The sequence below is a fragment of the Ammodytes marinus genome (assembly GCF_949987685.1).
Source record: "Ammodytes marinus genome assembly, chromosome: 6".
Classification (NCBI taxonomy): Eukaryota; Metazoa; Chordata; class Actinopteri; order Uranoscopiformes; family Ammodytidae; genus Ammodytes; species Ammodytes marinus.
In genome coordinates this window covers 16,011,261-16,025,968 of record NC_137235.1, presented here as the reverse complement: position 1 = coordinate 16,025,968, position 14,708 = coordinate 16,011,261, and the positions used below count along the sequence as shown (strand labels likewise).

General features: G+C 39.4%; 1 protein-coding gene across 1 annotated transcript in view; it reads right to left on the bottom strand.

Moving 5' to 3' along the window:
- Positions 1-2,054: 2,054 nt before the first annotated feature.
- The window catches only part of LOC307251437 (multiple PDZ domain protein), a gene marked incomplete at both ends in the record, with an annotated part of 39,584 nt that continues 26,930 nt past the window's right edge, over positions 2,055-14,708 (bottom strand). Inside the window, 20 exons of the mRNA XM_080028808.1 lie at positions 2,055-2,201; positions 2,681-2,804; positions 3,442-3,542; positions 4,134-4,238; positions 5,146-5,268; positions 5,562-5,590; positions 5,772-5,847; positions 6,039-6,110; positions 6,205-6,352; positions 7,524-7,717; positions 8,289-8,372; positions 8,516-8,854; positions 9,044-9,118; positions 10,101-10,193; positions 10,478-10,592; positions 10,729-10,820; positions 11,473-11,681; positions 13,517-13,616; positions 14,093-14,164; positions 14,606-14,671. Coding sequence (XP_079884934.1) covers positions 2,055-2,201; positions 2,681-2,804; positions 3,442-3,542; positions 4,134-4,238; positions 5,146-5,268; positions 5,562-5,590; positions 5,772-5,847; positions 6,039-6,110; positions 6,205-6,352; positions 7,524-7,717; positions 8,289-8,372; positions 8,516-8,854; positions 9,044-9,118; positions 10,101-10,193; positions 10,478-10,592; positions 10,729-10,820; positions 11,473-11,681; positions 13,517-13,616; positions 14,093-14,164; positions 14,606-14,671 — 2,364 coding nt within the window. The remainder of the gene's footprint in view (positions 2,202-2,680; positions 2,805-3,441; positions 3,543-4,133; positions 4,239-5,145; positions 5,269-5,561; positions 5,591-5,771; positions 5,848-6,038; positions 6,111-6,204; positions 6,353-7,523; positions 7,718-8,288; positions 8,373-8,515; positions 8,855-9,043; positions 9,119-10,100; positions 10,194-10,477; positions 10,593-10,728; positions 10,821-11,472; positions 11,682-13,516; positions 13,617-14,092; positions 14,165-14,605; positions 14,672-14,708) is intronic.

Below are 14,708 nucleotides of genomic sequence, written 5' to 3'. Positions count from 1 at the left end.
TTTCTCCATCTTAAAACCCTATTCCTGCCAGCCTTTAGGCAAAGCAATCGCTCATGTGGAGAAGGATAAACCAGACTGCGATGGCTGGGTTTCAATAAAGCTTGCGATGTGAACAGATGGCTTTGATTAATGTGGAGGCCCCAGAAAAGAATCTCCCCCGATGCCTCCTATTTTCTAAGTGAGACATTTTTGAGCAAATGCTATTGTTTGTCAAGTTGTCACCAGTAACTCCCGACAATTAAAGTTAAAGATCAGCGCATTTACAAAAAAAATAAAATATTGGCACAGCGTTTCTCTGACTCAGGTTGAAAAACGTCTTTGTCCTGTAACTTCAGACCCATTTCTCTAGCTTTCTCTACCATGTTGTATTTCTCTAACTAATCCTCCTCCACTCTTCTGTTGCCTTTCTTATCCCTTTCTTATTTAGTGCTAATGTGTGACACACACTTCATCGAGGCACCTCTACTAAACCTGACTGATCCTGAATATACACTATATTCATGTTTGACAAAGACAAGAAAGAGAGAGACAGACAGACAGACAGACAGACAGACAGACAGACAGACAGCGGAACCACAACAGTGAAACATCTCTGAGGCAAAAAATTCAGATCACTGGTTTTGGAAATAGATGCAAAAATATGCAGAAAATGCTAAAGTGATTCTTGCATATACCCTTAAAAGAAAATGTAACTGCAGGCACGGACGTCATTGTTTTAACAGTTCAGGAATCTCAGATATTTCTCAAACACTTCTTCCCGGTCGGCATCTGTGGGCTTTGAAAGTCAAACAATGTGATATCCACCGACTTATACTGCTCAGTACTATTCCAGAGAGACATCACAGAGGTTCAGTCAAGAGCCATTTCTAGGTTGTTATTATCCCCTCATTAAAATAGGACCATGTTGGAGGCAGCTGCTTGTTTTTCTCTGTTACACTAAACATAGAGTTACATCACAAATGAGGAAGTGAGTGAACGGAATAATGGATCGATGAAAAGTTTGTGTATCCAAAAGTCTAACAAATCAACATTTATTCAGAACATTTACAGCATATTCAGTTACACAATGTTACACCATGTCAAACCCACAGATGCCTGCGTTGTGACTGCTGACATATGAATGAATTTAAATAAATGACTGCCAGGAAATCATAAATATCACAGTATGAATACATTCATATAAAACAGCGATGGTGATGGTTTCTAAATAAAGATTGCACATTACACTATGACAATACTTCAAGTCCTAAAAAAAAAAGAAGATCAAGTCAAAGATTATGAAAACAGATATAAATAATGAATCAGTCAATAAATATGTTGCTACAGTAACTGGTAATTAAAAAAAAAATCTAACATAAGGTGGTTATCATTGCTATTTCTCAACATGTCTTGCAATCCATTGATTATGCAAGCAACCACGACACGCTTATACGTACATGTAAGAATAAAAGAAAAAAAAATTCAAAATTCAAAGCAAATGTCCTAAAACCTTATTGCCATACAAAAGATTGGCAGAAGCACTTGGCATGTTTTGGGTCTTTAGGAGTTCACCACTCAGGAGCGGTTAGCTCTGAATGAACACAAGTCTAGAAACAGCAGTAAATAACATGTGACATTTTTTTTGGAGATGTTTCTATTGGACTTGACAGATTCAGAGGTTTGGGTATGGTAATTTATTCATGAATGTGTTTACATGGGTAGTGATGCATATGAGTGCATAACAATATAAAAAAAAAAAACTTGAACAGGATAACTCAGTATATCCTCAATGCTGACATTAGCTTATTTCATATCTGTTTTGGTGCTTTACATCCTATTTGTATGAATACAAATAGATTCATGATAGACGTAATTGCAAATGAGAGCTTGCTCTGAATGATCCTTTGAGATTAAATAAAGATTGAATAAATGTAAACACAACACCGGGCTGTGTTTGCAGTTAGAGGTAGCTTCCGAAAACTTGAATATGGACAAATGTACACAAATAGCTACATAATTTTTACTGGGCTACTTTGCAAAAAGACATAGTAACAAGTGACAGAACACGGCAGGACTCAGGAGAGTACAGTCAGGACTACAGTTCCCTTGGTCTTCTTCAGGATGTCCACTGCTTGGGCGTGAGTCACCCCCTCCAAACAGCTTCCGTTCACAGCAATGATCTGGTCTCCACGTTTGAGTCTGCCATCCTCCACCGCCGCCCCCTGTGGGAAACAGAGAGACCAGTCCTTCACAAGATCTTACTAATCTACACCACTGTCACAGCACTGAGGGACCAGGACTTACAATACAAAGACCATGGTGTAAGAACTCAAAGGTAAAGTGTCAATTGATTGAAATAGAGAACTTTTTTTTAAACACATGTTTAATATAAAACCCTGGATTGCTAGATTATGTAATACCATAGCAGTAACACTGTACAGTAAATGGGTATACTGTATCTTTTCAGTTACTTTACATATATACAATCATTACTCAATCACCAGCTATTCAAAACCCCTTAAGCCGTTTGCAGTTGATAAGGCTTGGCTTCCTACTTGCTCCCTTTGCGTTCTCGTCTCGCAGTCTATGAATACAGACACGTCTTCCTGTGTGACTCAAACCCCACGCTGTTCTGAGATTAAAATTCCAAATCCCAGGATCCCCCATGAAAGGTTTCTCCCCCGATGGGTAGTTCTCTCACCTTGTTGAAGACGGTTTTGATGTAGATGGGCAAGTCTCCGTGAGGGCTGCCGAACCCTCCTACGATGCTGAAGCCCAGGCCCGACGCGCCTCTCTCAAGAGTGATGGTTTTATACATGCGAGCACTGTGGGAATAGAGTGCAAAATCAATGTAGGTGTGTGGCTGGGAGTGTGCATGTTTATTTTTATTTTTTTTAAGATAAAGTGTTGCACTGACTAGTTTTTTTATATATATATGTGTGTGTGTGTGTGTGTGTGTGTGTGTCTGTGTGTGTCTGTGTGTGTTTTTGTGTATGTATCTCATCTCATCTCAACATGACAGACAATAGATAAAAAAGAGGGTGATTAACTGTGAAAAAAACTCAGAGTAACTGTATATCAGAGTTTTGTTAGCAGGACTACAGTGCAATATATTAAGCGCAACCTTGGGGTTTAGTTGCCTGTTTTGCACTGCAGCAGATTTACTTTAAGACTGATATACTGATGTCTCTTGATAAAAAAAAATAAACAAGGGTTCATTTTAGTTGTTTGTACAACACATTGATTTGCTATCTTCTTATTTATTTAAAATCTTTAAAATACTGATATATTTGATAAGCTCAGTAAGTAAAGTGCAGATTTCACAATCAAAATAATATTTTGGTACTTTAGCTGAAAACTGCCAAATACTGGCCAAAAGCACATTTGCTTGACAGACAGGGAAGTAAGTTGGCAAAGTAAGATGGCACAACAACAGGAGGCTGTCAGGAAAATGATTCTTACCAGAGGTTGTTACCAGAGGACAGGCTGCTGGGCTGCCCTGACGACCGCTCCCACACATCATTGTGGTCCATTGTGCTGCTCCCACTGTCACCTGCTGCCACCTAGAGACAAACACACACAAATACACACAAAGTATTAGGTTAAACATATTTTTTGAAAGCTTTTAATAAACTTGAACCAGTTGGAAAATAATCATATATCCTTCTGCTTCAATAACATCCTCACACTCGTCATGATACTGCCATGAGTAATACAAATATGAAACCTTTGCATACTTTTATTTTTATTTTATGTATTTATATAATGAATCAAGATCAGTTGGCATGCAATTTCTGAGGAGTACCTATTTTTCCTCTCATACAAAATAAACTCTTTTCATAGACTTAATAAATCAGTGTCAGACACACTATCGTCCTAAAATGACAGAGTAGCATTTACTTGTCAAATACTGACAATGAAGGGACAAATTAAACTGTTAGATTTTTACTTGATGTTTGAGTTGAGTTTATTTTAAATACTCTCATGGTAGTTTATATAAAAGCGATAATGACCTAGGGGGAAGCAGGTTATGGTCTATTATTGCCTTTCTCTAACAACACTGAACAAAAAAAAACCCTGTTAATGTTATTGGAACTTGGTGCCTCATGTTGCACTTTAGATGAACTACTGCTCGTCTCACTGGGACACATTACCTGCAGACTGATGGCTCCGCTGGCGTTCTTCAGCAGCAGCTCAGCTTGGATACGAGTCATTCCTTCCACGGACACATCGTTGATAGTGAGGATCCTGTCTCCTGTCTGTTTGACACACACACACACACACACACACACACACACACACACACACACACACACACACACACACACACACACACACACACACACACTTGTCTACAGTTGCGAGGACATTTTATTGACTTACTGAACATTAATTCCCTGGAGACATACCCTGCCTTTAAATCAACACTGTTACATAACTAATCACCACCATAACTTACCCATTTTCCTTTTAAAGATTTCATACAACCCTCCTTTCTTTTTCTTCTTTCTTTATCCAATTTCCTTTCTTTTAATTTATATATATTTTTTAAAATCTTTTAGTGGTTTTCTTTTCCTACTCAAATGCAAATGGAAAGGCCTCTATTTTGATATTATATTTATTTCAGATTTTGGCATTTCCTTAATCTATATTTTATGTTTTGTATTGTATGTCTATGATATTGTTTAAGATGCTATATTTCTATGTAAAATTGAGGAGACCAAGTGAACCCACCAATTCTATTGCATTATTTGTATAGCGTATTTTTGACAGATTGCATTGTTGAAACATTGGTATTTATCTCAACATACTGTATATGCATGTGAAAGCATGCTAATAGATATGCATCAGAATAAAGCTTGACCTCCATTTTACCTCTACCCACAGTCATAGTACAAATAGGCCTACCAACTTAAAATCGAGTCATTACACTATTAACCTTGTTAGTTTTGATTGGTTGTCTCAGACAGGTGTTAAAGCCCTTACCATGTGATTAGTACAAACACACACACACACACACACACACACACACACACACACACACACACACACACACACACACACACACACACACACACACACACACACACACACACACACACACACACACACACACACACACACACACAGAGGCACATATACAGTACGTACATTGACACTCCCTACCTGTAATAGCCTTGTTTTGGCAGCCAGTCCATCGGTATCCATGGCAGCTATAAAAAGTGATTTGTTGTCATGGGGACTGCCTACTCCTCCTTCTAAGCTGATGCCCAGGGAATCACATGGACCCTGCAGTGATACCACACATGTAATAAAGAGACAATAGCGGTAAAATACATGGCAGGTTCCTTACACAACATACACTCTTTATTATTATGTAGCTTATACAGTATGTATATTGGAGTTTCTCATTTGACTAAAAGAACAAAACTCTTCGGAGTGACAATCAAAAAACAACTTTCTTAAAATCTCCATTAAGATATTGAAAGTCAGGTGCTCCAAGACAATATGTGGCACAAATAAAAAGATTAAAATACTGATTATTAAGTCAAGACTTTATGCCTTACTCTTTGTATTATCACTTTTCTGAAGCCGGGGTAGTGTTGAAATGCTGTGGAAGGTGAAAGAGATGAAAGTTTTAAGAGGATTAACAACATTCTTTACAGTACAACTTAATAGTTGAACATGTAAAACACACGTGTCAATGATTCAACTCTTATTAATGAAGATTTATATTAATAATATATGGATGTGTTTTTCTTTCAGAACACTTTAGGGCAACGTTTAGTTACCTGTCTCCCTCTGGTGGCCGAAGGAGGCATCTGATCCACTCAGGGGGGTGAGTGTGGAACATTCCGAGTCTTCGCTCTGGATAAAACAAAACTTAAGGTACTCCTAAATTCACAAAGTGCTATTGTTAAAAAAAAAGTGCAAGAGAGCAATAGTTGAACCAGAGACACAAACAGAAAAACCTAAATCTAAATTCCTAATATAGTTCTACATTCTCTTGTAATAGCCTGGAATGTATGAGACACAGACAACCACGTGAAACTGTGTACCTGGCTCTGCTGTGAGTACTGCAGCCCAGCTTTAAAACGAGCCACCTCCAGCTGGACTGCTCCGCTGCAACTCTGTGAAACCAAGTGACATATCTCAAGACGATTGACTCCATATGAAATCCAACACCTCGCTATGTGTGTGTGTGTTTGTGTGAGTGTGTCCGACCTGCAGCAGCTTGTGTGCGTGTTCCTGCGATGCTGCGCGAACGTCCTCCCCATTGATTGACAGAATTTGGTCGCCTAGAAACAGCCTGCCATCTGAATCTGCTACGCCTCCTCTGAGGACATCTGACACAAAGATGCCCGTGTCATTACTGTTGGGAAAGAAAACAGAGGTCAATAAACAGCGTCTGTTCGGCGCTCATAGAAGGAATTATGTGACCCAGCGAGCCGGCCTGTTTTGCATAATGTCACACTTGATTGTGCAAATACATGAAGCTGTTTTAAAACCTACGCCTACGGTCTTTGGAAGTAATGTGCAAAGTGTCTGTCTTCCACACTGCGTTTCGACCCTATGGCCTTGGTTCTCTAACCCTTCACGGTGAATTGTAGAAGCTGTAACGGTGTGTGATTTCATTATGTTTCTGTCACCTCTGTTTTTACATGACCCCCTGACCTCTATCTGGGAAAAGGCTTCACCGCTAGAGAACACTCTCCTCTTACGATACTTGAAAAGGGGAGTTTACCTTTACATAATTGGTGACATAAAAGACATTTAATTATTATACACCCTTGACTGGAGAACTGAATTACTTAAAAAAAAAATAATAATTATAAAAATTGTCTTGATTCTTCAACAACAAAAATGATATTCCCTTCTGTAATGTATACAAGCAAATGCTACCATCAGACACTCCATTGAAGAGAAACTTTTTTTTAAAATTGCGATGGATGCTTAGAGAATCTGGGACATTTTCGCCTCGCCGAATGAGATTTGGAGGCTTTAAAGGGTAATTGGTATTTTGAAGAACAGAAATTAGTTTAAGGTTAACTCATACCTTCAACGAAACATAATAATAATCACAAACCCTTCATGTTCAAGTTAAATTGTTTTTTGGATTTGCTGTAAAACTGCTGAAAAGTAAAAAGCATACTGCAAATTTCAATCGACTAACTAACAGACTTAAACTTACCAACCAAAAAGAGGATCCTGGGTAAATTGGAGGTAAGGGACAGTTCTGTGTCATTTACTTTTTCATACGGTGTTATAATTCAGCGAACACAGGGCTTAAATTATTTCTCATTGACACAAGGTCCAAGAGGACAGAAATGTGCGGTTGCATTTATGCTGCTTGTTTATATCATCATCATCATCATCATCATTTTATAGTTTGCATGACCTAGGCTTGAATTAAAATGTCCAATGTCATTTAACATACATTTTGAACGTACAAATGTAGACCGACTGGTATACCTGAAAGTACAGTATAATTAGGATGTTCCTCATTTGCTAAACAACATTATACATGGTTACATATACTGTACCTCTTCCCCACAGTGGTGAAGCCCAGCCCCTCTCCAGGACCAGGCCTGAGCTCCAGGCTGAAGACATCCCACAGGTCTTCCTCCCTGTAGGCCTCCTGGTGCCTAAAGACACACAGGCTAACACGCTGGGTGGTGAGTCTCAGAACGCCAATGGCCTCATCGTGTGTGGCCAGTCGCAGGTCTATACCATTAACCTGGGAGAAGGACAGAAGAAGACAGGCTGTAGTTTTATAACAGCTTGTAGTTTTTTGTGATAGGAGCAAAGGCAAGATGGGGGAGTAACTGTATGTGTACATCACAGAAACACCAGATAGGTTTGACAACAACTTATGGCAAGAGGTGCTTCATCATGATTAATGTGTATGTTTAACGCTCTGAAGCAATCATTCCTGTTCCTCTGCATGATGCGTGCATGCTGATTTTGTTGTTCTTTTTGTTCTCTTCCCAGCATCTTAAAGATGTATGTGTGTATTTCTTGACCATTCACTCCCTATTAGCTTTGGAACATCTTGCCCAATGGCTTTAGATTAGAATTTGCTGACAGCCCAACACTGGGACATTTACAGAAATTGACAATCATTTTGGTCACGTGCCATAACAAATATTTATTTTGACATAAACATACTAAAGTGTGTGAGTTGCATTATGTTTTATGATATTACTAAACAGTATTGCAATGCCATCTTATTACAACATATTTGGATAAGCACTGGGTTATTCTGTCAAATGAGAAACCAACAGTATGTTGTTGTGTACCCAATATACCTCTAATATCTGGTCTCCAGCCTGCAGCCTTCCATCTCTCTGTGCTGCTCCTCCATCATTGACTTCATGGACTATTACTGCCCCCTGGTGGAAAAAGCAGAACACACATCATTACAGATAATTCAATTTAGTTCAATTGAAACACTTTTTTAATTAACTTCATAAACAAAAAAGGTGCAGATTTTTTTTTGGAATTGAGTGTGACAATATCAATACGCTGCTCTCACCAGCAGAGTGTCAAATCCTCCAACAATGCTTAGGCCCAGGCCTAGGTTCCCTTTACAAATCTCTATGACGGTCTCCCTGCCAGCCACGACTGGGCAGCCCAGGGGGTCAGAGGTGGTGGGAGCTGATCTTAGCCAATCAGATGGCTCGATTGGAGACGTCTGTGTGGCGTGGATGGTTGAAGAGGAGTGGACTGGGAGGGCGAGGGAGGAGGCAGGAGCGACAGAGCAGGGATGGGATGGAGACGTCGGGAGAGGGAGAGAAGGAGTGGAGGAGAGACTCTTGGAGCGGCTGACGGAGAGCTTGACAGTGAACCGGTGTTTGAGAATCAAACTGGACACCTGAATATACAGAGAAGACAGGTGAGCCACACATCATCAAATCAGCTTAACCTTGAAGTTGCATAGTGTGTGTGTGTGTGTGTGTGTGTGTGTGTGTGTGTGTGTGTGTGTGTGTGTGTGTGTGTGTGTGTGTGTGTGTGTGTGTGTGTGTGTGTGTGTGTGTGTGTGTGTGTCTGTATGTGTTTATACCTGGTCCACTGACAGTCCTGCCACAGGCTCATCACCCACAGCTAGGATTCTGTCTTCATCTTTGATCCTGCCATCCTGCACCACCGGCACAAACATGAATAAGAGATTGAGATGAGCAAAATGTATGAAAGCGTATGTAACAGCAGAATGGAGAGGAAATTAGTTTAAAAAAAGAGAAAGAAATCCCAAACACACCCTCTGGACAAGTATCTGAATTTAACTTTTGCCTAGGGGGGCCCTACACAAGAGCTCATTAGTACATGACGACATCACTATAAAACCCATCATCTCCAAGTTATTCTTATTCTTTATTTGGATCCCCATTAGCTTCTACAAGGTAGTCGCTAGTCTTCCTGAGGTCCACACAGAAAGTAATTAAAACAAACAATAATATAAAATCACATTATATCAATAAAACAAAAACAAAACAAACAGTCAAACAAAAACCAACAACAAGAAATGACAAAAAATCAGCCAAATAAAAATTAACAGAGAATAGATGAAACCTCGTCAAACTAACAATACGATACAATAGTAATTCATAAGCACACTTACTCAAGATTTAAATGGGGTTCTTCAAAAGTTAATCTAGTTTAAATGTTACCAGAGACACCAAGAGACTAGAGCCAACTCGTCACAGTTGACGGCTGCATATAATGTGGTCCTCTTTTTTCTAATAAGTATTGATTCCCAAAGTTACAGTTGAGCCAATGAGGCTCGACAGTTGCAACAATTTGATTAAATGATATGCAACCCGTGCGCTTAAATACAAATTCCCATAAATAATTATACGAATGAGTTCTACTTTGATGAAGGCCAAATTCAGTGAGATGACACTTCTCATTGGAACCTAAACAAACTCGGATACCTTCAAGTTACAAGTGAAGATGTATGCCTATTATAAGTAAGACACCAAAATGAGAGTGATAGGTTTGAGATGCAGTATCAGTATGGTGGCTACATGGAGGAATAGAATACCTAACGAGAAAACATATTTATGTAAAAACTAATGAACGAGTTGAGGACCATGGTGGTGATGCAACTGATGATGTCACACCTTACTGGCAGTGCCCTGTCGGATGAGCGACCTGACCACCACTGCCTCCTTGGACTCCTCCTCCGCCAGGCAGAGGCCAAGACCTACATAATCCTGGAGGAAGATTTGAAAAAAAAGAAACAGAAAAAAAGAAACTGTGAGTCAGTGAATCGGATAGCAGTGCTTTATATGAGATCTGTATTTGTTATCATATTTACCATGTGTGGGATGAATCATTATACAGTGTGTTCTCTAGTATCAAGAGAATTTGCATTTTTGTTTTTCGTTGTTAGAAAAAAAGTCGGCTACCACTCAACCGGTTGCATTGAGCTGTTTGGAGTTGTGCAGCTGGAAGCCTAGCGATAGCAAAGGCCAAGATTGTACTAAAGGTATTGCACCTGAGGTAGGGTGATGTGCTGGACGTCTGTGGGTAATCCTTTATGCGTCACAGAGTCTGTCTGGGTGTCGACTGTGTCTTCAAACTGTGTCATTTGATCAGGAGCTGCTTTATTCCTAGTTAAAAAAATAACATAAAAAAACATTATTATATTATGTTTCCGCCAAATATGGTCATCAACACCTGTATCCTTTTTCGTTTTAAAGTTTATGAGAACTGTGAATGTGGGCAGCAAATCCCTCTTCGTATTACCTGATGAGAATAATCTTGACTTTAGACGGAGCGTTGTTGATGATGGTGATTGCATTTTGGTGACTCCGGCCGTATAAGATTTGACCGTTGATCTACCAGAACAAAACAAAAAAACACATTTGGTAAATATCTCGTCACCACTGGGCATTTTCTTTTATCCTATTTATCTACACATTAATATGCCATGTATTTCTAACTCCCCTCCCCCCTCTCTAGCCCAGCACCACCAAGCATCTTTCAAGTGGCAATTTGTCTGATAAATCTACTGCACAGTAGGGGTGTAAAACAATGTTTGGTTTCATCACAATACGATATAACAATATAGTTTTTCTTACTGCCTTTGTCATGGGTACGCTCACCCAGGAACAACCGCTGGAGTCGTAAAAACACTACATAATTTTGTCCAAAGGGGGTGCAAGACTTAACACAAACTGAAAGTTCCTCGAAGCACCTTTAAATAAAAAACAATCAATTCCTGGGCGTTGCATCGATACGGTTAGAAATTTTGACAATGAAAGGATATATCGATGTTTTTTTTTACACCCCTACTACACAGGTAGGTGCTCAACGCTGTTTACTCGTCCATGCCCCATTCCCACCGCCCAATGCTCTCTTATTGTTGTTCTAGATTTTGACCACCTCGACTAGGACTTCTTGGCCCCTAAAAACCCTCCAATATCTATTCATCTCAACCCTCCCTAACCGATTGTCCCTTTACCACACCCCATTCACTCTCTTCCTGACCTCCAGTAGCTCGTCTCCGACCCATATCCTCCCGTCTAAAGCGGCGGGCCCTTGAGGGTCTATATGGGCCACGTAGACACTCATGCGGGCCCTGGAGCCGTCTTTGTTCCCTGCCAGGCTGATTCCCAGCCCGTGAGCCGAGGGGTCTTTCTCCAGCTCAATCATGTGGAGCTTCCCAGGCAGGCTGCCATAGCGCTGGAGCATCTTTTCTAAGAGAGAGACACACAGAGGGGAAGTTAACAAACAAGGAAGCTGCTGTTAGGAGGAGGAAGATGGGAAAGGAAAAGTGTGCAATGCTACATGCAACAATGGCTGATACTTCATGTGGAGAGGGGGCATCACACTCTACTGTAGAGGAGCTTGTGTGAGTGTTTTTGTTTGTGTGTTGCTAGGTTTTGCCTGAAAGGGATGATGTCAGTCATGTTGTTGAAGGAAAGGTGAAGGATGTCTGTATTTCTATCGAATGCACACATATAGTATGACTCTGTGTGATTGTGTGTGTACATTTACTGGATCATTGAATTACATTATATATACATACTGTATGATCATGTCAGTGACTGTGGTTGCCTGGTTGCTTGGTAATTGATCCATGTGTGCACGTGTATATACTGTATGAACACAGATATTTGCATGACTTAAATGTATACATTTGCAAATAAGCATGGTCACATACAGTCCCTTAAAAGGAACCCTATGGATACTTTGCCCACTAGAAGAGCTATAGACCAATGTATTTATGGTTGGGTCCAAATGTTGTTGCATGTGCACATAATGCCTACTTTGATGTTAAACATAAACAAAACATAGGCATCAGCCAAAAATGTATAGGCTAAAGCTAAGGCTTATTACCAACACTTTTTTAATATTTATATTGTACAGAAAAAGCCCCAAAACATTTAAATAAAAACAAGTCAATAACTAAAACAATATATTTAATATATAAATAATGATATAAATATTTTAATGCTTAGTTGAAAACACTGCTTTTTACTGTCTAGAACGTTTGCCAGGACTGAAATAACATTGTTAGAATGACTTAGTGCATTTGGGTTGCTTTAAATGGATTACATTCCCGTATATATTCCCGTTAATTCCCAAAATTCCCGTTAATTCCCATAAATTCCCGTTAATTCCCATGGAAAGTTTCCAACTTTGAAAATTCCCGAAATGTTGCAACCCTATTACCAACCCTTTTTTAATATTTATATTGTACAGAAAAGCCCCAAAACATTGAAATAAAAACAAGTCAATAACTAAAACAATAATTAATTTCCAAATGTTTTGTACACCATTATCTATTATGGTAATGGTGAAATAGATGTATTTAATTCATGCATCACATGCATTCCATAGCTTGACCCCTTTAAAAGATATACAATTATTCTTAATATACAATATACGACAAGTGACAACAAAGGATGTGTATAGAACAAATGCAAGCCAGCGAACATGGATGTGAACAATGCAGGTTTCTAAACATTAGAAAATGCATTTTTTTGAGGAAATAAATATATTCAGCAAATGTGTTAGGTCTCAGGGATGCACACAATGCATTTTGATGAGTAACACTGAATGTAAACAGACATTTGCTCACAAGAAAAATCTCCACAGGGCACTTCTGATACTGTATGTGTGTTGATCTAAACAAAGAGCGAATGCAATTTTGAATTATACTTTAGTTTGAAAAGTCTCAGTTCAAAAGTTGCTCTCGCAAAATAACTTTTTTAAAGTTTGGGCCTGGCCAATGGACATGAAAATAATTAGCTCTTATTGCTCTCGGCGACTTTCATATGATGGAGCTTTGAATAATGTTCCAAATAGTGATCATTCAAAAGAGCATTTTGTGAATTTGTGTGAGGCTTATTTAAAGTATTGCTGCTTTATCTTTTCTACTGGATGGGTATAACAGCATCTTTCTAGGGCCAGAGGGCATCACGTGACCTGCACTGTGTATATGTGTCCACTACTCTGAAATGTGCAACACAGTATCCCTATGTGTGTGTGTGTGTGTGTGTGACAAACGCTTGTGATGCAGACTTACTCCTGATGGTGTCGTCCTCATCCTTTGCTGCCGCCGTAATCGGGTCTGTTACCGTTATGGGGCTTCTCCGATCCATCCTATCCGATGTCGGCGAAGGTACCTTGGAAGAAGTTTTGCATTATTGAACAGGCAAAGTTAGAGATGCCTCAGGGGGTCCTTTAGGCGTGAGTTGGACTACCCCTGAGGCCTGTTCCGTGCTTGATGTAGCAGCGTGAAAAACTGACGAACAAGATGAATTAATGAACACAGTTTTAATGTCAGCTAAAAATAACATGAAAGATGACCAGAAGCATGCATTATTTTGTAACCAACTTACAAGTAACTTCAAACGAATGCATTGCTATTTAAAGAGTCTATGCATCTCCACCAAGGAGGAAAACAAAGGGTTTTTAAACAAACAAGGTAGCTGCGAGAGACTTTGAACTGCGAGGCTTCAATCTACAAATATTCACGTTAATTATGTTTTTGGAAGTTGGCTTAGCGCCAATGCTAATACAAGGCTGCTTTTAAGATGCTGCATACCCATGATAACAGACAAACAGACACACACACAGACACGCAATTTTTTTTACCAACCTTAAAGGGGGTAGGAGTGAAGGGGTTTGTAGGGGAGAGACTAAGGAACAAGCCACTGAGAGTTTCTGCTTCCTATGATTATGGGGGGAAACACAGATACAGTTGTATAGGCACATCTCACACAAAAATAGCAATGTACCTGTATCTCTAAAAAAAAAACTTCATAAAGCTTCTGCGTACTTTTTGGAATACCATGTAGGTGACTCATCACATGTGTAAATAAGTGTATACATATCATTCTCCATACACAGGAAACACATCAGTAACTGAGTGAGAACAGTCAGTGACGAGAATTATTTGACAGCTCCGTCAAATATTGCAATGAATTCTTATAAGGAGTGATCACGATTTTCTATACTCAAAAATATAGCTTCTGCTGCTTGACTTTGTGAGCTGTATAAAATGTATCAGTGCATATCATCCTCATCATGAGTTTATATTACACCACATTAATCTCTAGACAGAAAACAGCAGTGTGCAACTCAAGGTATCTTGCAGAGAGAGCAGTGTTACCTTGCAGCTGTGTGAGTTGGACTGTGGTGTTGGGGTGAGCCTATCATGGTTGGATAGCATGGGGGACTGTGGGCAACAAAAAAAGACGCAGAGAAAGCAAATT